The 25,969-nt window shown below is 45.4% G+C and overlaps 1 protein-coding gene across 1 annotated transcript in view; it reads right to left on the bottom strand.

The window, feature by feature from the left end:
- PTPRR (protein tyrosine phosphatase receptor type R) overlaps nucleotides 1-25,969 on the bottom strand; it is a 132,039-nt gene that overhangs the window by 75,299 nt on the left and 30,771 nt on the right. Inside the window, exons 2-5 of the mRNA XM_046654081.1 lie at nucleotides 24,951-25,064; nucleotides 22,474-22,629; nucleotides 16,056-16,166; nucleotides 6,123-6,385 (exon numbers count right to left, since the gene is read on the bottom strand). Coding sequence (XP_046510037.1) covers nucleotides 6,123-6,385; nucleotides 16,056-16,166; nucleotides 22,474-22,629; nucleotides 24,951-25,055 — 635 coding nt within the window. The 5' untranslated portion in view covers nucleotides 25,056-25,064. The remainder of the gene's footprint in view (nucleotides 1-6,122; nucleotides 6,386-16,055; nucleotides 16,167-22,473; nucleotides 22,630-24,950; nucleotides 25,065-25,969) is intronic.

Below are 25,969 nucleotides of genomic sequence, written 5' to 3'. Positions count from 1 at the left end.
GGAGTGGGCTCAGTCACTACCCAGCAGCATGGACAACAGTGACCTCCCCCGTCTCCCAGGAGGACAGTTCTGACGAGGCTCCTGCACTACCGCCTTAAACCTCCCTCTCCCTTCGGCCTCTTCTCTGTCCTCGTGTCTGCCACCCTCTGGGTCCTTTACGTTGGATTATTGCTGGGCCTCCAGAATGGGGACAACCACGTGACAGAGCAGCCTGAGACTGACGGTGGGCTTCTCGCCCAGCAGTGAAGTGGCTGTCCACCTGGAGAGCTCTGAACGCGCCTCACCAAACTGCATTTCACTTGATTCGGAATCTGAAAGCCGAGCAGGAAATTTGCTGAGGAGTGACAACGTGCGGGAGCACCCTCTCCATAAGTGACTCCTCATGTCAGCCTCTGCCTCCGGGGACCCTCACCTCAGACCCGAGAGAGGAGACTCTGGGCCTCAGTTTCACGTGACGGGAAATGAGGGAGCTGCATCCATTGCCATTGCCGGCTCCGGTTCACGCACACACATCTTGATTCCCAGAGTCACTTCATATACTTGGCACCCTGAGATGAGTCACAGCCGTTCTATATTCTTTCCTTTGCTCCGGTCTCCCAACAAGTGTTTTCTTAGTTAAAACTTTTGAGCATGGACGTGTTTCTCCGCTAGAGGGAGCCGGGGACAGATGCCAGGACATCTCACCGTGCTAGGAGGATGCTGTACTGAACCGGCTCTGACACTGGGCATGGCCCATGTCCCTTTGCTTCCACCATTGCAGACGTGTTTCCAGCTCTGAGAGGACCCCCACGCTCAGCCAGGCTGTGACCCCCAAGAAAACCTTTACACTCACACGCCTGGGTGTTATTTGCACAGAGTTTATGGGTGCCAAAATAAGTCATATTGTGGTGCAGTTTAAGATCAGTTAGAGGATGTTTGCTCACTGGGAACCAGCAACGCCTGGGGCCTGTGGAGACATCGGCTGTGACAGACAGAAAGCCCCCTTCACGGTGGATTCCTAGGGGCCACTAACTGCTCACCGAGGAGAACGTAAGTCAGGAACAGAGTGACGAGTTATCACGAGTCCACCCTTCCTTTCCAGACAGCCCTCCAACAGTCCTTGCTCACTTTTTACTTCCAACAGAGAATCAAATGAGGAAAATGAGGAAATCATGTGAATCCTCCCATTTGCCTGTGTGCAGTTGGCCGTTAGTCATACAGAGGCTGAAGGGGAACCTGCAGACACTCACGTTTGCAAGTTCTCTGCCTTATGACTGAAGAAAACCCTCATTCCAGGGTCTGACTGTGGCCTCTGTTCACTGGGCCTGTGTGCAGTGTCCTTGAGAAGGACAGTGGGGGATTCGAAGGAGGGGGAACAGGAGCTCACTACAGCCTCACGCCGTGCTGGTCACATGACACCCGGCTTGACTGTCTCAGAGCCATGCAGGGCACATGCCATTCTCCTCTTGCCGGTGAACACACTGTGCCCGTGGCGGGTGTGGGCAGGTGTGAACGCACCTCCCAGTTCACGGACTCACCATGGGAAATGAATTCATTTGTTACACGAGAATGGATTTAATTTGATACTAATATTTGTTAAGTAACATTAAATGGCCAAATTTATAAATGTATAAGTAGGATGAGAAAAACTATAAGTCAATTGACAGTTTAAAAAATATTTATGATGTCAAATGGCAGGTTCAGCCTTATCAATTCAGTAAAAGAAAAGCTTTCACTTTCCTGAGTTTGAAGATATAACTGACTTAGTCTAAGCTTGAGGAATGAAATCAGAGAACAGAACAAACAGAACAAAGCACCTGGATTCCTCTGCCTCTCCAGGGCACAGTGCGGTTTATGTCGACTGTGGGGTTTATGGCATCCTTTGAAAAAAGGCGCAACAGGGATTCTCATACCTATTTTGCAGATTGGGAAAACTACACCACAAACGACTAGTTAGCTACCCTGTTGAGCCACTTAGTAAATGTCAGAAGTCATATTAACCAGAGACTCAGCTTGTAGTTTCTCATTAGGCTCCTTGTTCTTATGGAAGATTCTTCAGAAAGATATTAGGTCCCCAGATGTAAAGGAACATTAATTAATCAGTTAACTCCGTCATATTTTTGAGTGTTTACCATGTACAGGAAGCAGGGGAGACCCAAGAGCATCTTGAGCCTGTGCGTGTCCTTGAGATTCTTACAAGCTAGTTGAGGGACAGGACAGACCACTCAAAAGCCAGTTTCAGTCCCTCTCGGAATTATTCTTTAACGTCACTGCAGGAGGAGCGTCTGTGAGAGCATTCAGAGGGGTCAGAAGTCACTGTGGACATGGATAGGTGTCGCGGCCAACGGTTGGAGGTAAGTTTTGTGCTGGGCTTTGGAGACTAGAGGCGGAGAGGAGGACAAAGATGGACCCGGTGAACAAAGACGCAAATGGGGGCAGGGACACAGCACGCGGGAGAACAGACTGGAAGGAATGGTCAGGGCCAGGCACAGAGGACACGAAGGCCTAGCAAGGTGGAGCCAAGGGGAACCACGGGGCATTTTCACACAGCAAAGTTCAGAGTGCAAGTGCTGTTCCAGCAAGATCAGTCTGGGCAGGGAATTAGATCAGGCAGCTAGGATGACAAAATAATTTATGTGAGATACGTAACACATACTAGTCCTGACATCATCTTTACAGTCATAAAATGCGGAAATTCAAATATGAAATAATGCAAGCTGGGTCCAGGGCGATGGCTACAAAAAGAGAGAATCAATGATGAGGAGGTCAGAGCAGCTGGGTCACCAGATCTGGTGGCTGGTTGGAGATGAGAAAAGAAGAGGGAACTCAAGACTTACCCTCATAATTTACAGGGTGTAGCCTTTGTACTCAGTTAAGCATATGCATTTATTTCCATATTTTATTTTATTTATTTTAAATTTTAAATTATATTTTATCATTAATAATGTCAGAGTAATAGAGTCTCCCCATCAGGGCTGAGAGCTCCATATGACACGACCCAAAAGATTTTTGGGACAAGTGACTTGTACTACAGCCTTTTATGGTCTCATGGTGACTTTAATGAAGCCAGACTTCCATGCAATAAACAGAGAATTGTCATTTTACTCCAGGATCGGGATGGAGGGCTGTAAAACAGAAGGCTATTTTAAATGTGCCATTAGGATACATGAACCTAAATTAAGTTTTCAGGCTTAAAACTCTCAGAAAAGTTTCGTGACTGCGTGGAACACCATATATCCTTATTTATCACTCTCAAAACTCGCCCCTATGCCATCTTGGCAGAGAATTATGGTAGAAAAATGGGGTAAGAACAGAAGAGGAAAGGATGGTGGAACGAGCAGTGTGTCCCTACGACCACTGGGAGCTGACCTGGGAACCACTCAGTGTAACGTTCACTCACTCAAGCATCCATTTCAGGAGCCCTTGCCTTGCAGGAGTTATGTTCTGTACGTAAGAGGCGATTGAATCATATGTGTGCCCTCGAGAAGCTTAGAGTCTATGGGGTGAGATAGTAAGTGGACATTTTACCTACACCTGAGAAGTCTACGAATGCTGTCTGCACACAGGCTGTGGGACTGGCGGAGAGGGAGCAGAGAGAGGCAGCTGAGACTGGGGTGGTGGGGCGGGCTAGAGGAGGAAGGGGACGGGGCCCAGGGAGCTTGGGATGGCTTCCGAGAGGAGGTGGTGCTTGAATTTCCCTCTCTGTATCCTTTCCTTCCTCACTCCCACTCCTCCTCTCTCCTCCCTGGGCAATCCAACCACAGGTGCGTCTTCTCTTACTACCTTTTACACAGATGATTCTTATAGAAGTGCCTCCAGCTGAGTCTACTCTCTGATGAAACTCTGAAGGCGTCTGTGTGGGACCCAAAGGTAGCCCCCAAGAACTGGAAAAGTAATGTCTTGGAGGCCGAAGGAAGAGAGAGTTTTGCACAGGAAGTAGGCACTAGTGCTGGATATGAAAAGAAACAGGACACGTGCTTTGGAGTTGGCGGTTAGACCACTGATAAACTTGGCAAGCACACGTGAGAGAAATGGGGAGGATGCAAGCTTGAAGAAGACCAACGAGGTAACAAATATGCTCTGCTCATTTAAGACACACCTGGGAAAGGAAAGAGAGACAAGAACCAGAGGAGGAATTGAGTCAAGGATACAAAACAGAACCTGTTTCTGTGCTGAGTAGACAGCATCAGCAAAGAGGGTACAGCTGAAAACAGAGAAGGAAAACTGATGGAGGGTTATCAGGGTGGGGAGGGAATGACCCGGAGCCCTTGTGGAGAAAATAGCTTCCTTCTGCTCTGAGGTGGGAAGGCGGTGGGAGGAGATAGATGGGGATGCAGGGAAGTCAGCAGACCAGGGCCCAGGGAACCCATTTAACACTGATTACACCCTCGCTCTGCCAGTGCCTCCATGTGGACCACGAAGATGAGCGAGACACCATCCCTGCACCCTCCCTTCTCAAACACTCGCTTCGCTGAAATGAATAAACGGATCTTTAACCTTATGCTCCTTGAAATTCCCACGTGCCCAGCAGTGGCCTTCAAGGGGCAGGATGCTGGGAATACGTCCGCCCTGGAGGACTGAGCCGCTGACCTTGCTTAGAATTGTGCTGCATGATGACAACAAAAATTAGTCTGACTTTTAGTCAGTTTTATTATCATCTTTAAACTGTCTATAGAAAATGACCCCTTACTGCCTTCATCCGAGCAGATCTTTTCCGCCCCCGTGCCCATGCCACTCCACCGACGCTCCAATGCCTGCTTCAAGGGTTTAACCCGTTCGTGTTACAGAAGAAAGCGAGGCCCAGATAGGTGAATGACTCATGGACCCACTCAATCCAGAAATGGCAGAGCTGGGTCTGGAATCCAGGCCTTGTGATGCCTCGTTAGCCTCAGAGGAGACTTCCAGCCTGTCTGCCTTTCCAGACTGCAGCCCAGACGGCAAGTTAGTGGTGTCCGAGGAAGAGAATGGTACCCAGAGACCCACTCGGATCCGTCAGGAAGCCAAGTCTTTGGGGGGAGGAGTTAGAAAGAATGACTCTACTGCTCTCATTTTCCTTCTGTTTTGGGGTCAGTGTTCTCCCTTCACAAGACTTTGGAGATCTCTACAACAGATCCCTTTCTTTTCACATCATTCATTGTTCTTTGACAATACTTTCAAACAAATTTGAAGGACCAACTTGGTCTCTGCAGTTCTTAAAGCCCCAAATTGTATTTTCTGAAAGGATGTTGTGTGTGTGCGTGTGAAGGGAAATATAATCAAAATTTACATACGTGATCTAAAAACCTAAGGCAACAAAAAGGACAGCAAAAGAAAATGGAGATATAGGAAAATAAGAGGAGGATGAACCTTGAGAACCTCTCAGTTCCCCCACTACCCTGGCATGTCATGTTGGATATAATATCAATCATATTGTAAATATAAACATGAAGCTTATTTTAAGACATACCATGGGAAAGCTTTACTTAATATAAGCTTTATAATAGCAAAGCTATAATATAAGCTATAATAAATATAAGCTTTTAATATAAGCTATAATAAAGCTTTATTCTCCTGTATGTATTTTGCATGCCCTTCTTTTCATATGTTGGATTTGCTTTAAATGGGAATGAATCAGTGTAAGCACATCACAAAGGCGTGTGAGGCAACAAAAATAACCTCGTGGGTCTTCAGTTATTTACTGTTTGTTTCTCTCAAAGGAAGCAGAGGGAAAACTTTATTAAAAAGATTATTTTGTGGCATAGACTGTTTCTACCTTACTCCAAACAATATGGTCTTGACAAACAGCCTAAGTTCATTCCCAGGCCTTCTGTCTACCGGAGTTTTGATGACAAGTAAACAAGATAGTGCTGTTAGGTCAGTGACCCTCAAAAACCACTCAATAAATGACGGTAGAAGCTGTCCGGTAGCTCAAGAAGACCTGGATTTGGGTCTACACCAGCTTAACAGAATCAGATATAACTAAAAGACTTTTGGTAACACAGCTAGACTCTTTTGGGGTCAAGAAAGACCTCCTCCTCCTGGTGTCCATTAGGTGATGAACACTTCTACGCAATCTGCCAATCCTCTCTAGGTCTGTCCTTTTCAGCTGGTGAATCCTCCAGAAACAAAAAAGCAACACATAGCGGGTACAGAAACGCGCTTACCTCTCCTGCAGTCCTATGGGCTTCATTTTGAAAGGAGAAGGGCAGACCGAGGTGGCAGCTTTGATCTCAGGAGCGTATCGGCCTTGAGGGTCCACGACCACATTCAGTACCTTCGGGGGCTGCTCATGCTGGACCATGCTGCCGACCGCCTTTGCCTCGGACTGCGCTGGTTGTAACGTGATGGGTGACAGGTGGATCTCTTGATTTTTCTCTTTATCTTGTCTCAAGGAAAGCTGACATTTTTCTTTTATTCTGTAAAGAATCTATAGAAGGAGATATAAAGGCTCCCGTCACATTTTTTCCCACTCAACAACAAAGCATCATCTCCTTCACCCCAATCTAGAAGACAAAGCAAAATAAAGGTTTGATGGTAACACCAGCAAGCAAATCCATCTGGATGGCTTCTCAGTTTTGTTGTATTGAGATTTTTCTCAAAAGGATACACTTGGCATTTCTAGTTACAGTGCACAAATGTGTTAAATCTATTTGTACAGGAATCTATTCCTCAAATATATATTCAAAAGCAATTTAGTTAATTTTATAAAGGTGCCAGGTGTCTGTCTGATCACATGTAAGCTTTTACTCAAAATGACTGAAATGGAAGCTTATAGAAGGAATAGCCACAAAATGTGGGCCTACAACATTTATAGAAACAGAGATCGCCATCGAAGACAACATGTAAGAAAGTCTTGCAAAATATTAATTAAAGGATAGTTATGCTATAACCATGATTTCCTATGTTGGCAGACATCTGCACAGTCATACATCACCTTGAGCGTCTGGTAAATACTTGAAAACCTTACATCTAGGGAATCTATCGAAGAATCATTTGGACAATGAGAATTTTCTTTCTTAGCCTTTCCCTTTTTAAGTTTTAATGCATGTAGAGAAAATCAAAAGTATCACTTTCCTTCCTTCTCAGAGTTCTTTCTGGAATGGCTAATTCAATTTAGAAATGGTAGGACCTTCACCTAACTTTTAAAAGAACTGGAGACTTTGCTGGAACACTCCAATGGACCAGACTGTGAGGGGAGCAAAGCTCGTCTTTCCTGTCCTCAGGCTTCCCTTCTTATGGCCTCCTTTTTTTCCTTTGCTCTCTTAAACATTTATTTATTATTTTTTAAAGTTCATTTTATTTTTCCCAGTTTTATTGAGATATAACTGACACACAGCACTATATAAGTTTAAGGCGCACAATGTGAGGATTGGATATGTTTTCTCTTCTCTTGATGCTGACTCTTCTCCTCCGATTCCTGCAGAAACTGGATGCCCTCGTGTTTCTTCAAGTCCGTCTCCAGGAAGGGACCGGATAAGTTACTTCGAGTGCAGAGCTCACTTGGCCCGTTATCTGCAGTTACAGCAGTGGTGGCGTCTACGTCTCACAGAGACTCAGCCAGGGGGCTCCCCCGTCTGACTTCTGGAGTCTGGTAGCTGAATGAGAGTGATCTTGGATCTTTTCAATCACATTTACTGTAACCAGTCATGAGGCTAATCCTTCCTTTCCTTTTTTTTTAAATTCCCTTCAATTCTAGTAAGCTCTATATTTGAAATCTACTGGAAAGATAGAAAGTCTAAATAAATTTTTTTCTTATTAAAGGATGACTAAAGAGAAAAGAAAATTAGAAAAGAATTCACCTGAAATTGTGAAGGAAATAAGTACCTGCGATAATCTATTTCAGGAAAAATTTAGAAAATATTTGTCCAGTATTCTGAAAATATGTTGGTTAAAAAAAAGTCTGTTTAGGGGCTGGCCCGATGGCGCAGCGGTTAAGTTCGCACGTTCTGTTTCTTGGCGGCCCAAGGTTTGCCGGTTTGGATCCTGGGTGCAGACATGGCACCGCTCGGCACGCCATGCTGCGGTAGGCGTCCCACATATAACGTAGAGGAAGATGGGCATGGATGTTAGCTCAGGGCCAGTCTTCTTCAGGAAAAAGAGGAGGACTGGCAGTAGTTAGCTCAGGGCTAATGTTCCTCCAAAAAAAAAAAAAGTCTGTTTAATAAAATAAGATTATAACAAAGAATCAGGATGAAATAAAAATGCAACAATCTAAGATGAAAAGGTATCAGGCTGAGATTATAAAGAAAAGAATTCAAAGAACTGAAAACTCAGTGGCAGTGTGTACGTCTTTGCAAGCAATAAAGAACAGAACTGACAATGCAGGATACATAATTGTTGTACAGATGGTGAAGTTGGGAGACTCCTGGAGTGTAGGGCAAAAAATAAAGAAGTGAAGATGAAAACAGGAGAAAAGATAGGATATGGAAGTCAGAGAAGTCACTGTAAATGATAAACCAGGATAAACGAAGAGAAGTGAGCCAGTCACAACTACTTCTTGTTGAGTGCCCACTCGGGCGTCCTGAGAGGCAGGGAGTAGCTGCTATGAACAGAACGGACCACCCTGTTCCTAGGAATTCAGGGGTGTGGAAAGGGGAAAGTTCCTGGTTTAAGAAAAATGTACGTCAATTGAAAGAAGAGTAAATGTGAGAAGAAAATGGAGCGATTTTCATGGCTCGGGGGAAAAAACGCCTATTACAGAGGATGCATGAATCCCACAACTAGACAAATTGATGATCGTGTGTATGAAGCCAACAGAAAGAATTTCTCAAGTTCATAAGGGCACTTCCTGCAAAAAGCTTACTCAAATTTTTGAGTAAAAAGATGACTGAAAATTAAGAACTGAAGAACTAGAAACTGTGATATAAAAGGGAAGTTTGGGGTTACTTAAACACAGAGTGAAAACTAAATTTAGTGATGTCTCAGGTCCAACATCCCAGCTGCCGTCTCAGCCCAACAAGAAAGAAGTCTGGGAGGGCAGCAGGGTAAAAGGAGGGGTGAATGTCTGCTTGGTGAGTTTTTGATGAGGGATATGGCAGGGACCGGAGTTGGAATGGTCCCTAGAGGTCTTCTGACCTAAATACACATTAAAGAAATTGCGGTCCAGCTAACGACCGCAGGGCGCCCAGAGTCAGCAACTCGCCATGGCAGCGCCGAGGCTGACCCGGTTCTGACCTGCGGGTCTGTTCACCTCCCGGCCCTGAGGTTGTGTCCACTGCTCCCCTGTCACCGTCCTAGAGACGGACTCTGGAATGGCACCTGCAGCAGAGGCAAATCCCACCGATGGGTTTCAGCACCCCTGGATCTGAGAGCCCATCCTCGCGGACTGAAAGCTCTCTGTGAGGAAAAGGGCTGTGTGAGTATGAGGTACGACCAGAGACACCTGCTGCCCCTTGAACCGCCGGGAAATTAAAGAGAGTCCTTGTCTTTTCTGGTTATAACCCAGAAACCTTTATGCCAGTGGTATTTGTTGACTCTGGCAGGGTAAAGCTCCATCTTAAATTATTGAACACGGTGTGTTCTAATTATTCTAACTGGTGACAAATATTACAGCACAAGAAGAAGAAGCTGCCTGACACTGAGAAGTCGTCTGACCCTTATTTTAATTGCTTTCCCCCGCACTGAGGGTGAACACCCTCGCCCTGTCACAGGGCCTGAGGATGGGGAGGTTTTTAACTTACTGCTTCTCGTCAAAACCCACACGGGAACAATACCAGTCAGATGACACGTGTATGTTGAGCTGAATACATAATTACCAAAGGATGAGGTGAGAGAATTTAAGGTGAGATAGCTTTTTATTTTTTAATTGCAAGCGAGTGATTTTCCTGAGTGAGAAAAGAGAAAAATACATCTGTACTTTTACAGACATACATTTAACAGAAGATCATGTAGGTACTGTATATTCTAGGTTCCTCACACCTAAATATAATACATATCTCGGAACCCTTGCCTGTCTGGTCGCCTCCGGGTGCTGGAGAAGCATATTTCAAAATGAAAATGAGAAAGCCAAGAAGGTGCTGCCTTCCCGACAGTTCTCAACAGGACACCTTTATGGTTTTATTTGTGTAAAACTAGCTCTGGTCCAAAGTCCTTCTTTGCCATCCCCGAGCTGACGTTCCTGACGAGGAACCTTTGCCTCACATTCTCCAGCCCCCTGTTGACGGCAGCCCTGGTTACAGGTCAGCTTCTTGATCCGCCTCTGCAGTGTGTGTGCAAGCTGATTCTAAGCTTTAATCAGGGAAAAGCAGAACATGTAGAACGGATCGCACGTGTAAGACACTGTTCCAAACACTCAGGAGAGAGATTGGGCCATCTGACAAGACGTGGAAAGAACTGAAGGGGTCACTGGTGGGCAAGAGGGCGGCTGCTGTGGACACAATCGGTAGGCAGGAGTTCTCTCCCTCGGGATGCTGCTAAACACCCCATAATGCACAAGACGGGCCTTCTCCTCCCAGTAGAACTATCCAGCCCCAAATGTCAACAGTGCTGCTATTGAGAAACTGGTATGAGGGATCTTAAAAATCCTCTATAATCTCCTCGTTTCACATTTAATCCCAGAGTGGTTGCATGCTCTGTGGAAAGCTGGAAATAAAGTCTAGAATCCAGGTTCTGACTCACACCTGTGATCACCCCCCTCCACTCTTCCCTCTACATCCCACACCCTCTTCCCAAAGTCTCTGGAAAAGGGCGTCAGAGACTTTTCTCTGCACTGATCGAGATCTGGAATCGAGCATATGCACATTTCTCCACGGGAATGCACATTGTTTCAAAGCTCACCCTGAAAGCTTACCACAGCAATGGCTAGTCAATATTCCTGACTTTCCATTTAAGAGCTTGACTCTTGGGGTGCAATGAAGTCACCTGATGGTTTGAAAAGGAAAAGAGAGAGCAGCACTGAATGAGAGAGCTGTAAAAGTCAAACTACAGCAAGAGGAAAGAAGAATGGCAGGGAGAAGGGAACCAGAGGAATAGGGAAGTGCGAGGACGCTGGAAAAATCCCATAAGCTCCCTTGCAGCTTATAGTTTTCATTAAAAAAAATCTCGTAAGTAGGTAACACCAAAAACCATATGTTTGGATTAAAATACTTTCAGATTTTAAAAAGATGTCACCAACTGACAGTCCATACACTCCTTCACAGGTAGTCTGAAAGAGTTCATCCATTCATTCCTTTCAGTTGAGTAAACGTGAATCAATTGCTACTGCATTCCAGAAACAGCACACCACCCGGCTTCTGGGAACTCGCAGGCTTCCAGAAGAGACAGGCGTGTGTAAATTGTGACCAGCACAGGAAACTGCGTGCAAAACAGAGGTGGCTGCACAGCAGGTGTGGCATGGCGCCCCTTTATCAGCTCTGCCTGGGTGGTGTCTCTGGGTTATACGTGCATTCTCATCTGTTACTGGACTCCTTTGTGGCCAGGAATAGACGTGCACGAGATAGAGCGATAGGACCTAAAGGAGCCGGAGTTTAACTCCTCTTCACGCGGAATCACGGCAAACAGCCCGGACTTCAATCCAGACAGACTTGGGTTTGAATTTCATCCGCTCCTCTCAGACACCAGCCCCCACAACATACCCTCCCACTGCGTGTTCCTGGTCAAATCACTTATCTTCTCTGAATGTTGGTTTCCTCATCCTAAAATTAGGAAGCTGAAACACATGAAGTGTTCATGCCTAGAGCCTATAGTTAGTGATACTGTACTGTTTACTTAAAAATTTGCTAAGAGAGTAGATCTTATGCTATGTTCTTATCACAACACAAAATACTAATAATAAAGGGGGCGAGAGGAAACTTCTGGAGGTGACAGATAAGTTTATGGCATAGATTGTGGTGACGGCTCCCCAGGTGTATCTTATCTCCAGAGTCATCAAGTGGTATACATTAAATGTGCACAGTTTTTGTATGTCAATAATGTGGTTTAAAAAATATATTGTGTTTAGTATCAGGCAGTAAATTTAGTACCAGTAAGTGTGCATAACTGGAAGAAACTATTATTGTTAATATTATTATTTGATTATTATTTAGAGAGTTGTATCCTTAGCTGAATGGTTTTTACCAAAACAGAAAAAAATTGAAAATTAGTTTGAGACACATGCCTACTTTGGAACATGGTTCTGTAACCAGATCATGCCAGCTTAGGATCTAGTCCTGGTTCCCTCAAACCCTAGGGATTACACGTAACAAACCAGAACAGTGTGCTGTGTCCGTCCACCTCAACGCGCATGTACTGCTCGGGCTGCGGCAGGTGGTCTGATCCAGGATCTCCTGCCTCAGCCACCAAGACCATCACTAGAGAAACTGCCTGACACATGGATGGCTCTCCTGCGAGTCCAACACGCCAGAGCTTTACTGACCCAAACAGCTGTTTTCATGTGTTTTCTAAAATCGTTTTCCAGAAGCAATCTGGCTTGTAGACATCTCCACTGACATTTCATAAATACCTTTGCGCTTGTTAATAAACCTCTAAGCACATTTGAAGATCTGATTGAGATGATAAATGCTCTTCTTTCTATTATTTATTCAAGTTTAAGAATAATTCTTCTTAGTAATAAATTTCCTCCACCTAAAACAGACTGAATGGATTAGAAATTGCCCACACATTTTTTTCTTGGAAAATTGTATTTATCTATTTGTCACTCTACCCACTCTACATTCACATTTGAGAGGTGCTAAATAAGTCTCACTTTTGAAAATGTCATGCATGTCTAATTTTATGCCTGGCAACATAATTTTTTTTATTTTATGGAAAGTAAACAATATGCCACATTTCAAAAATTTTGCCAAGCCTTATGTTATTGTTATATAGCACACTTAGTCCACCATTACAGCAATTTACCAATATAAATGCATAATAAAGCCACACGCTTTTCATTTCTATGGTATGTAGGGAGGCTGGATGCAAATAACAGTTATTTGATCTTTCATAAATATAATTAATACCATAGGGAAAATTCTGAGTTATATCTTTCCTTTACCATGGAATCAACAAAATTATGGGAAACAGAATCAGAATATACATGTTTGAGAATCACAGACGTGGTAGTGTCACTATTCCTGAGAGACTCAAGTAAGAAACCTGCTTTAAATCAAGATCATTATCAAAAACATTGGGGTGTTTACAGTAGGAGCCCATTTTAGAGAGTCACGTTTGACTCGCCCCGACTGTGAACTGCTGACCTGTCAGGGCTAAGTTGCACCAGATAAACTTAAATTCACCTGAGTCTTGTCTATTAGGTAGCATTTATTTTTCTATCAATATTAACTCCTTTCTACGTACTGCTGGTTCCTCTCTTACTTTTTTAAGTGACTCTTTCATATTAAAATTTAAGATAAGCTTTGAAATATGTCCTTCTATTTCTTTCTTTTATTTATTCAAGAACTATTGGAATACAAATCAGAAGTGTTGCCTCTCCCTCCTCCCCACGTCCAGGAGTTGGGGGCCCCATCCCCAGGCCACATAACCTAGGAGTCAGCCTTGATTTCTTTGTCTCCTTCTCCCTGAGAATCAGTGCTCAGCAAGGCCCGTGAGTTCCGCCTATGGAACTCTTCCCTTCTCTCCCCACCGACTCAGGGCCACCGCATCTTTCTCCTCGGCTTACAGAGCAGCCTCCAGCAGAGTCCTCTGCTCTCACACTCGCCTCGTGCTCCGCCCCACCCACTCTCCACTATCTCGCACACCCCAGGTCACAGCACAGCTCTGCCCCACTCGGCTCCCACCGCTTCCTGAACCCACAAAGGCTCAGCTCATTCCCTCCCCAGCTGTTCCGCTGCCCCATCCTCTGCCTGGGGGCCCTTCCCCCTGTCTTCATGGGTCTCAGATTGCTCTGCTCCACCCACTCATCAGTATGTTATCTCTTCGTGGCACTTATTTGAACTTTTAAAAAAATTAATAGACTCTATTTTTTAAGAGCAGTTTTAGGTTCATAGAAAAACTGAGCAGAGAATACAGTGGTGCATGCCTCCTCCCGCTCCTCCCCAGACGATACAGTGTCATTCTGCCCCCAAAATCTGCCGGGCTCGCCTACTCATCCCCCCAGCCCCCAGCCTCTGGCAACACTGACCTCTTCAGTGTCTTGGTAGTTTTGCCTTTTCCTGAATGGCATACTCTTGGAACCATACAGCATATTCACGATTTGATTGTAAAACATTAACATATTTATTGCCTGTGTCCCCTCTAGAAGGCAGACTCCTGAGAGCAGGAGCTTATCCTCTCGGTCTCTCCTTCGCCCTCAGCACAACGACAGACCCACCATGATCCTCAGCAGCAACCCGTGGACTGAATGAATGGATGAGGCGACCCACCAGCCCAGGAGACGGAACTCACCTAAGCTTTGGAAACATTCCCTTCTCAGCTTGTTCTAGTAACTTTGGAGAAAACTCATCTCGGTTTCTGACTTTCACCTTGCTGCTTTGCAAATACTGGGAAAGGAGGAGCTGTCCCACCCCCGAGTGGCTGAGGGTGTGGCCCCCACGGCCCTGCGTGGGACAGTGTGTCCTGCAGGGTTTATCTGGAGCGCATCCCCACGGGAAGGCTGGCTCGGCCCTGCCTCCCTCTGCCCTCTGCTCACAGCCGCGCGGGGGCGGCGTCCCACGTTCCTCCGTCCTCACCCTCGCTCTTCTGAATCTTACCATCTACCCCTGCACAACCTCCGTTCTCATCGCTCTCTGCCTCTACATTCTCCTTCCTTGCCTCTGTTTTCACCTGTGAAGAGAAAAACACCCTCACTGTGACGGATGAGACAGAGAACGGCATCGAGATTCCCTGAATTAAGGAAAAGAAGAACCACGTAGTCTGAAGTGCCATTAACCAGAACAAGGGCCACGTCCCAAAGCACTGAGACAGCCCAGATGTCTCTGCCACAGTTTCCATAGAACCTTCAACTTTCTCTCGCTGAAATCATTTTTTCTGAATCTCCACCATTCAGTATATAACAATCCATTTTCTTACTCAGTTCTCAAGTGATCCTTTTGTTTATTGTGTCACAATTTTTAGAAATCTTCTTTCTCAATGCTTGGGCCATAGGAGGCACCTCTGAATTCACGATGATGGGAGCTGGCCACCACCGATGCCCAGACTCGGGGAAATGTGCCATCCTCACCCTCCTAACGGCCTTCATTGTCTCACATCCTTCAAGTTTACACCTACCCAGCCTGTCTTTCCAAACTGAGCCCTGCTCTCTCTAACAGAAGCCCCTTCCCAGCAGGGGGAGCACAAAGGAGCAAAATCCAGACAGACACCATTGCTGACAGTGGAAGGAAGTAACACGATGTATTTTGGGGGGCTATGTAAAAACTAAGGAAGGAAAGTTTCTAAAAATGTGCAAAATTAAAAAGAACATCGTAAACAAGAAAAAATATTAAAACCCATTTGTAAAGTTCAAATATTTTAGGTCACATCACAGAATTTTCAAGAGAACAGGAAAATTCTATCATTTTGTTTGAAAGGTAGCTCATTTGACACCAGGTAGCATTGCCTACTTTAGTGGGTTTTATGTTTGTTTTGGGTTTTATTTTTTAAAATTAGAAATATACGTTGAAAGGCTACACATTTCTAATTTGTAATTTTCAGAGCTTTGCAGAGAGTGGATGCTTTTATATTATTCATTCACCTAAAAATCAGCTGGTAGGGGATTGTTCAGCCTTCGAGTCTGTAATCATCTCCTTTTCATGCCTGGAATTTCATAGAATGCTTTCAAGCTCTTTAAAAATAAGGAAATCAAACCCTTCTAAGTAGTAAGCTTCCCCTAAGACCTATTGCTTTTCAAATTTTTTCCCGAGTTCCCAAAGATATAAAAGAAGACACAGAGTAAGCCCAAGGTGTGCCGTGGGACTTGCGTGACTTCGAGGCCTTCAGTGACTTTCCTCCTCAGGGCTGATAAGTCACTAAAAGCCTCGGCCCCTCACAGCTCGTCCTGCAGCCCAGAGTCCACAGCTCTGCAGGTTTTCCTCCAGCTGTGTCTCTGCTGTCAGATACGAAACATTCCCCATCCAACAGGATCAGAGTCCCCAGTCTTTTCGGCGTTCATTCGAATGGCAATGCATCAAATAACATTAAGCAGTGGGCTCGGCAGAGGAAAATATAGAAAGAAGCACACTTACCATCAAACACGTTACTATAATAACAAAGATGCTGAGAAAAATGACAACAGCATAAAATCCTTCTCTGCTCCAGATTTTGTCCGCTTCATGCTGCCCTTGTAAAACATTTTTCTTTAAAAGCAAAACAGAAAGTCCGATGTTAAAGGAGAGCTCGAGGATGCTGGCGTTCTTATCAGACTCTAAGCATACTTCTAGCTTTCTCCATTCAGTGGAGTAGAACACACCTACAGCCCCCACTGCGAGCTGCTCTCAGCCGATCCCGACGAGGCAGTGCCGTCCCCACACGAGACACTGATCTCCTGTCAGAAGCAAGCTCGCCCCTCACCGCCTCTTGGAAATTCCCCCAACACAGGTGAGAGAGTGCTCTTTCCGTGCTGAGGAACCTGCTCTGGAGCGCTCCTCACCCGTGTTCCGCCCCTCCCACCGCACAACACCCTGCTTTACGAGAAAGATTCAGCTCTGAACTTTCCAGTAAAAGTGAAACAGGTGCAAAGAGAATCTCATGGGGCATTCATGAGCAGAGCAACAATGTCGGGGTCATTTCCTGCTTTTTCTTTTATCAAATCATTTTTTTTAAATGCAGTCTACTTTGTCAAAATCTGATTAAAGTACCACCTCACCTACATTGTTAGGATATTATATTTTATTTAAAGCAGCAGGGAACACCAAAAAATCCAAGATTACTGGTAATAAAAGGTAAAATAAATAGTTTTACCTATATTTATTTACTTTTTGCTTGCTTCTTTGGGGTGGAAGCTGGAGAAGAAGCAGGAATAACATGTGAATGGGTGTCTTGGTTTTATTTCACCCATTTGTTTTCTTTTCACCTATTCTTTAAAAAAAGCACATCCACTAAATCACTTCTTAGAATGCAGTTAAGTTTTATAATTCAGTGAAATTTATAGATTTATAGTTAAAGAAACTTTAGCTTGAAACCAAAGGGTCTACAGTTAGGAAAGGCATATAGGCTAAGAAACGCTTCTAGACGTCTAGAATTCCCTGTGGCTGGAGTCGGCCTCTTCCCGGTGAGAGCCCTTGCTTGTCCCTGGATGTGGTCTCCAAGGATTAAGAAACCCTTGAGCAACAAGATACGGAACGGTGAAAGGCCACACCGAGATCGAGAGGCCACGGGCACTCCAGGCGGGTGAGTTAGTTCCAGCTTAACGTGAGCGCTGGAGTGACTTCAGCCTCCACCACGAGGGACACAAGAACCACCCACCTCATCCTAGTTAACCCACGGAATCAAGAGAAATAAACAGTAGTTGTCTCAAAAAAAAAAGAAAAAAGCCTTGAAAAAAACCTGTCCGTGTAGGTGTCTGAACTTTGAAGTCATTGCTAACCAGTTTTCAAGACTCTTAAAAAAAAAATAAAACACATTCAACATTTGTAAAGTGGACAAAAAGAAATATTTGCCTTGAAAAATATTTTATGAAAACTTTGATCCTGGAACTCAAGCGAGTTTGGTGGGGAGTTGAGAGAGATGGGACAGAAAGGGCCTCTGAGTTCAACTGTGATTGCAAGACCGCTGGAGGAGATGCCTCTTGCTTGGAGCAATTGAGTTTCCATTTCTTTCGCCTGGAAAACACTGATGTGCTCACTATAACATCTTGCCTACTTTCTAAGACATGGACAAACTCATAGATGCCAGAAATGATTTCTGTATGTTTTAAAAATATGGAAGTGGTAACTTGATGGAGAATCCGAAAGTACTTGCTTGACGAAATGATTAGAAACCACGTGTCCTGCTGGAAAGGAAATCTTGGGTTCAAGTGACAACCTGCCTTTTACTCTTTGACCTCAGCCAGATCATATTTTCTTCCAATGTCTCTATAAACAGAGCTGGAAACTCATAGAAAAGAAAACTCTTGTAGAAATCAGGCATAAATATGGAAATGAATTTTTGCAGGCAACTAAATAACACCTCTTGCTTGCTGTAAAAGAAAACTAGTTAAGCCTTCAAGTAGGCAGCATAAACGTGTCAGATTTAAGGATGAGGATCTGAGCTCCAGTTTGTGTAAAATTTGGATAAAAAGGGGTGTTTAGGCGGGCGGGAAGAGATTTTGTGTTCCTAACCCGATTTGGTTCAATTCTTTCTTCCTGCTACAGCTCCACACCCCTGGGACGTCATCATGCTCCTTTCTTTTAAGACAAATCTGTTTTCTGTTTTATTTTCTCTTTTAACCAAAGCAGTGGCGATGGAAGAATTAACCTCCCACCCCCACCCCCAACCCCCATTAGAAAGACACTTGTTTTGAACTCCTAGAACTTAGTCACCGCACCTTCCTGGTAAACAGATTTCCTTCTGAGTCATGCTATTCCTGCTGAGCACCACTATATTTGTTCAGAGATCTAAGCAACTTGATAAGGGCCAGGTAATAAATGGGAAAGTCTGTAGTTAAGATCCCACAAGTCAAAAGATTTTAATTCACAGGACTCTCCAGTCTAACCTTTGCCTAAGGTCAACATGATATCTTTAATATTTTATCTGGGTGCCCAGGGTCCTGTAATCCGAGTCACGCCCATGCCACCCTGTCACCTTGACGCCTTATTCATAGCTACATCACTTTGTCCTGTAACTTTTTTGTGAAAGAAACTGCTGGGTTTCGTTTTGTTTTATTATTTAAAATTTGGGCAGTTTCTTGTATCAATAACAATGGCTTTTCTATATCCTGTTTAATAATTTGATGCACTATGACTTTCTCGGTTTTTTTAAACCAATTGTTATCCCAAATGGTAGGAATGATCCCGAGGGCTGGGAGAGACAGTGCAGAGGCTCAGGAGACACATGGCTCCAGGAAAGCTGGAGCCCACAGGACGGGGTGATATGGAAACGTCATAAATTATCTGGGTAGCTGACTGACGTAGGCAGATGAGCGGGGTGTGTCCACAACAGGATGGTTTTGTTAGATAAATGCCAAACTTCCGCTGTGTTATGCACACGGTGCACAGTTTGGTCTGGATGATCTGACACACTGATATTGACTGCATTCCCTCTTGGCCGTGCACGGCCAGGACCATGATTCTTTGGACTGCTGGCTAATGATCCTGGTTTGAAGGAACAGTCATCGAACTCATGGATTACGGTTTGTATTTATTTGGCCTGGCTGTTTTCTCTTTGTGGCTATTCCATGAAAGTATCAGTCAATATATTGGCCTGTTCTTTAAAGAAAGTAACTTCCTCCTTTGAAATCTAAGACCTGTGAAACTGGAGTAATTTGCAATTGAACAACAACTACAAAATCCTAAATCATTTTTTCAATATCAGTGCAGAACCTGTTTCAATACATACTTAATTAACTTTGTAAAAACATTTAAAAATAGAAACTGAAATAATAAACTTAATTTTTTTTCCCTGAGATTTGACTTATTAGGCCTGAGGACATCTAGTTTTATCTTTATGAGCATCTTATAATAAAACATCATTTGAGTGCCTACAATGTTCTAGGTACCACATAAAAATACATAAAAGAAATAATGTCTTTTTCTCCCAAGAAACTTAGATTTGAAATGAAAACAGATGAATAAATGAAAGCAATTCTCTCTTTGGCATTTTTCTTAGCTTCCCAAGAGTCATTGCGATTAAAAAGAAATCAAGCAAATAAAGAAACAGCAACAACAAAAACACATCTTTCCCTGAAAGTAATTAAAGTAAGTCCAGAAACAGATGCTCTGAGACGTCATCCTCGATGTTCTGTAATTCATGCAAAGGGCGAAACCCCAAAACACCAATATTCCTTTTTCTTGTTAATAAATATGTTCCCATAGCAGAGCTATAATTAGGTGATAAAAATGTGAGAGAATGGGTTGGGACATAAGCTGTTATCACATATTAGCCACAAAGATGAATAAAGAAGTGGGAGACGCACAGAACACCCTCACCGGCAGGAACGACTCTCAGCAAATAAGGGCCCGTGGGCCGCGCGTGTCTGAGCCCCGCGAGCGGCGCCCTGCCAGCTGCTCTCCGCGTCTGCTCTTGGAGCTCAGGCCAGAGGGTCCTGCTGGCCATCCCAGAGCTTCCTGGACAGAGGCTCCAAGGACATATCTGTTGCTGAGGAAACGCTCCTCATATTCAACTAAAATACTTCCCAGTTTCCTGTAATGTAAGTTTTCCTAGATTCTAGATTCCCACGATTTCATTTTAAAAGTCACATTTTGACCATCAGCTACACTCTGACTATTCAAGTGCGTCCAGACCTGGGTCCACTGTGGGTTGGTGGCTCTGTGACAGGCAGTCAGGCTGAGGGCCTCACCCCTGCCGGCCTGGATGTGTCAGAGGACCCCGAATACTTCATTTTACCTAGTTTTTTCAACTAGGTTTTTTGGGTGGTGAGCTTCTTGTGGTGCTCAAATCTGGATGGCTCACTGAGCCGCCATATTCCTAAAGCCTTCACAATGGCATTTAAACTCAGAATAAAGCCACACAGAGGAATGCTCACATTGCTCCCTGAAAGCTTGTGGGAAGCAGAATAAATTAATCCAATGGTCTTTTTAAATTTTAAAGAAGAATTGCTGTGGGCAAGACGTGTGCAAGTCAGTCTGTGAAGGGCCTGGACCATGGCAATGGGGTTTGGTTTGATGGATCAAAGAGACCCTTCAGAGTCACGTGCAGGTCGGGCTGGGCAGGCGTCAGGGAGCTGAGGCTCAGGATGACCCCGTCGCTGGCCGCCCTGAAGCGGGAGGTGGCCCCTCATCCTCACAGCTCCTGTAGTGCTACTGGTAACGTTATCACAGCCCCACATTGTCCTTATCTGCTTGTATCTTATTTGCCCTATTAGAACACAGAGAGTGTCGCTCAACAATTATAAAGCCCAGCGCACAATGGACTGCGCACCAGATTAAGAAATCCAGGCTTGCTTCTGCCCCATTTAGGAAGCCCAAGAAGCAGCACGACATTGGGAGGGCGCACCCAGGTTTGCTTGTAGAACGATTGCACGTGCGTGTGTGTGCGTGAGTGCACGCTCACGTGTGGGGGCAGAGGGCAGGGAGGGAGCGGAACCAAGTGCAGGAGACTGGCTGGAGGCTGCTGTCACAGTCACGGTTCAATGATGAAACGCGTTTTCATTCTGCTGATCCATCCTGCCCTCCAACAATGTTCGTTCGGTGCTCACTCTACGGAGGATTTCCACATAGGTTTTTTTTTTTTAAATTAATTAATTAATTATTTGGAGGAAGATTAGCCCTGAGCTAACATCCACCGCCAATCCTCCTCTTTTTGCTGAGCTGACATCCGTGCCCATCTTCCTCTACTTTATACATGGGACGCCTACCGCATCATGGCTCATCAAGGGAGCACCCACGCGGGAGCTGAATCAGCAAACCTGGGCCACCAAAGCAGAGCAGGTGAACTTAACCGCTGTGCCACCGGGCCGGCCCCACACGTGTATTTTCAAAATTTAATTGACGTTTCAAGTCTATAAGATAAGGATTGTACCCACTTTGGATATGAAGAAACTGAGGCTCGGAGAGGCTGAAACTATACAAAGACAGACTTAATCTCCGAGATTGAATGACCTGCCGAGGTCACATCTCACGTGCTGGACGAGGGACCAGCCTCAGTCCTGCACCAAAGCTGTTTACACCACAGCCAGAGATCCACTGAAACGAGAGGCTGTGTGCCCTACTCAAAGGGGAACAGGCAGGAAGTGAGCCTCCAGGCTCTAGATGCTGCTTTACATGTCACCTGCGATGTCACCTGGACGAAGCCGCTCAGCTTCTACGGGCCTTCCTTTCTGTATCTGTAAATGCTCACGGATGTTCCCTCGAGGTCTGATTCTCTGATTCTGTGGTTCTAATCACACACGTTTAGGATGACGATCACTCTAGCGAGTTCGGTAGAGTGGGACGCAGGAGGAGAAGTAAAAAGGACCGAGTTCACTCAGGAGTGAGGATGGTGGAAGGGGTGTGGACATTTTAAAAGTGCCAAATTTAGAAAACACTATGAAGAAAATATCCATAGTTCTTAAACTGGGCTCCTCAGCAAAAGAAAAATCACATTTCCAATTAATTCCAAGGTTGTGGAAAAAGGTGACTCCCTGAGACCATCTGACAGGGAAGTGGAGGGACAGCTGTGGAGGAAGGAAGATCCAGGCAGTTCCGACACTGCAGCGTCAGGTATTCGTCTGACAACATATCAAACGGCCTTTCTTCTAGACAACTCAGTGGAGAAGTCGGGTAGAGCACAAGGCCATAAAGATTCAGAGAGGACGGGTCAAAAAGAGAACCTTCGTGAAAATGAATTTCCTTAAGAATAAACACATGCGGTGTGAGGATCAGAGAATTCTGACCCTGCGGGAGATTTTTATTCTCAAATAACATAATAAACAGCTTTCATCTCCAGGCCTCGTGGGACTGGGTCCCCACGTCACGCTGTTAACATGCTGACACATTTTTTAACAAAATATTCCAGGCAACCACATACCTCAGGCGAGACTTCTGTGATCCCAAACTGAGATAAACTTTGATGCAAAACGTTGATATTAAGTGAGCGCAGCACTTCCTCAGACGGCAAAGCATCGGAAATTCCTGCCTTCCGGTTCATGGGAGACACAAACAGTTCAATGGTGTTCTTCTTTTCCTAGAAAAAGAGGATTAGTTGTATGTGTTATAGACATTTTAAACAACGTTGGGAAATATCTTCACTTTTCCTCTAGAAACGTTGAAGAAAGTCAGAATCCTAAAAGGCATCTGGCAGATCAGTTATTACCCGTTCTCTGGGACACTTGACATCACAGCCCAAAGCCAAAATCTTCCACCGGCCGTCTTTCAACTAGTCTACACCTCGAGATTTCAATTTTATATTTCATTTGATGCTGGTTTATTTTCCATTTCATACTGTAATTTTCAAAATATATTGTTCAGATGCTCCCTCAGATGTCACACTTTCAACTCTACCCTCGGGTGGAAACGCACGTGTCGCGCAGGAAAATCACGACAGCTTCCTAGCAGTGTGACCTCGCCAGCTGAGACGGAGAAGGGGGATTTCTACCGTAAGTGGCTAACACGCCACGTACACACACAACAAACCCCACACGAAGAGGACATGCCATTGACAGTCTCCTTGCAACTCGCACGACGCGCTTAGAGAAGGGCATTGTTAGCTTTTCTTTTGGTACATGGAGTTCTCTCCTGCTGGAAAATCTTCTTTTAATGCAATTCACCCAGAAGGTCAGCCAGGTATAAAGTGGGATACCAACACACGCCTAGCAATCCAGACAAAACGGTTCCGGGTTTCAGGGAACAACGGACGAGGACTAAGTACGGCACAATGCTGACATGAAACACGCTTACCACCAATAACAGCAACGCGGGAACGGAGCCCCGTGTCCTGCCCCACACGCTCCTACACACCCTAAACCCGTCAGCCGACTCAATGCCCCGCACGCCTCCGGGGCTCGGGCCTCAGATGCATCTCCACTTTGCAAACGAAAAAACGTAAACAGTTTCCTAAGGCTGCACAGCCAGCCCACGGCCAAGCTGGGGGTGGGGTGCGGTCTGCCTGTCTGTCTGTCTGTCTCCAAGCACGTGCTGTGCCGCCTCAGGCATCCTAACTCTCCTGATTATTACACCCTTTCCTGGACCCAGACGTGCGGAAATGCCCCCAACTTCTGCCGGGTGTGGAAACCCCTCTTTCTTCTCTGCAAACAGCCGTTATGTCACTAAACCTACACGCACGAAGGTTTGTTGAGGACTCCAAGCATGTGTAAAGGACCTCGATCCAGACACCGCTCTCCCCTGTCCTCTGCCTGGAGCAGCGTGTGCCTGATGGAAAGTCTGTTTCACTCTTTCAGGACCTCGGGGAATGCTCTATTTTCTCCTTCGTGCGACTGAGCTAACAGCTTTGTTTTTTTAAGCTCATTTAGTCCCAGAAATAGTTGACTCACAGAATAAAAGTTATGATGGGGACTGAAACAACTCACCTTCCACACAGAAAAGAAAGAAACACTGTAAACCAAAAGGAGAAGTGAATTCTCCCCACAGCTGGACCTGCAGACGCTGAGGCGATGGCTGCGGAGCTCAAGCAGGAGCGCAGGACGTGAGGAGTGAGGACCCACAGGCCCTGCCTGAGTGCCCAGGGCACGGGACGTTAAGGACAATTTATGACCGTGAGCTGATGCCACAGTCTCGTTTCACAGGCATCTCAGGTGACTCACTTTTCACAGAGAGAAAACCATGTTATTCGAATCTGCCTGGGTGCCTTCACCCAACCCGCCTCCGAGTGCAGGGGGAACACACGGGGATGACATCAAGGTTCCCAGACACCAAGGGGCGGGGAAGAAAGGGTGTGGTCACTGAGAGAGGGTCTCGGGGGCCCTCTGGGCTCACCTCACCCCGACCCCTAACACCAGGACTGTCTAGTCTTCACTCCGTTTGGGCTGCTGTCCTCAAGCCCTGGTTCTTCTTTATTCAAAACCCTCCGCCTGGAGCATTCAGGACCCTTCATCCTGCTGGTGTACTGGAAGGGGTTTAACGCTGTCTGGGGGACAGCACAACCGACACAGGGGGTTCCAGCATCAGGGAGAGTATCTGGGGAGTCGTGTCAGGTTGGTGAGATGGGCATTCGGGCTCCTCTATTCCCACCTCCCCGGTGGCCAGCTTCGAACTATAAGAGGGTTGGCCAACTTTTTCTGTTAAGGGTCAGAGAGCAAATGTTTTAGCTTTTGGTTTAGCCAAACAAGGTGCTGCAGCCACTTGGCAATGGCCTCGTGGCCGGACAGCAGCCGTGGACGCTACGTAAACAATGGTGTGGCTTGTTCCAATAACTCTGCCTCTACAAAAGCAGGCGTGACGCCAGCAGTGGCTCGGGAGCCACAGAACCAGAGCAGGGCGCCCTTCACTCCTGAACCCACCACTGAAGGCCAAAGCTTGTTCTGGGAACGCGCGTGGTGGGCATCTTACAATGAGGCGATTGATGTGGACTTGCTGGGGGGAGACGCCCAGAGCCGCGGCCACTCCCTGGCGGAATATCTGAAGCAAGGTCACGTTCATCCTGTTCACGTCCATTTGCAGTGTCTGAAAAATAAAGAGAAAAAGAAATCCAAACTATGGCAATTCTTCGCTTTTAGGACATTTGGTTCCTGACTGATGACGGACCACAGCAATCTCTGTGACTTTGGTAAATTCACACTCACGGGGCCTTATTGCATTTTTAATTGAGATAAAGTTACAGAGATATTTTATGTGAAATTTTAAATGGTGTTAGTTAAAAAGATGCTGTATTGGGGCCTGCCTGGTGGCGCAGTGGTTAAGTTCACATGTTCCACTTCAGTGGCCCGGGGTTCGCCCGTTCGGACGCTGGGTGCGGACCTACACACCATTTATCAAGCCATGCTGTGGCAGGTGTCCCATGTGTAAAGTGGGGGAAGAAGGGCGTGGATATTAGCTCAGGGCCAGTCTTCCTCAGCAAAAAGAGGAGGATTGGCAGCAGATGTTAGCTCAGGGCTAATCATCCTCAAAAAAAAAAAGAAAAGAAAAGAAAGATGGTGTATTGTATAATAACGCAATTTGTCTAGTTATAATGAATAATGCGAATAACTGATCAATTTATAAAGAACTTCACTGAAATGTGTGTTGTTTTATTTTGGCTTGGTTTAAGTCCAGATGACAAAATGAAATATGTGGCCAAGTACATTTCAGTAATGCACACTGAAGGCCACCTTGAAGTTGTGTTCACGCAGTCACAGAGAGGAGGCTGCTGTGTAAGGTCAGTAACACCAGACCCCGCATTTCTCCACGCGCTGACCCACTGCCAGTGTGGGCGCAAGAATGAGGTACAACAACGAATTTTCAAATGCTGGTAAAGAAGCCAGTGATACTGATAATTCGGCATAAGGTAAACAATTCTCATTCAGTTGTTTGGGCAAACACTCTTTATTTTCAGGTTCTTTTGGGAAAAGACAACCAAACATTTAAAAATT

The sequence above is a fragment of the Equus quagga genome, chromosome 1 (assembly GCF_021613505.1).
Source record: "Equus quagga isolate Etosha38 chromosome 1, UCLA_HA_Equagga_1.0, whole genome shotgun sequence".
Classification (NCBI taxonomy): Eukaryota; Metazoa; Chordata; class Mammalia; order Perissodactyla; family Equidae; genus Equus; species Equus quagga.
Note: the sequence above shows the minus strand (reverse complement) of the source record. Positions and strands in the feature narration are given on the sequence as shown.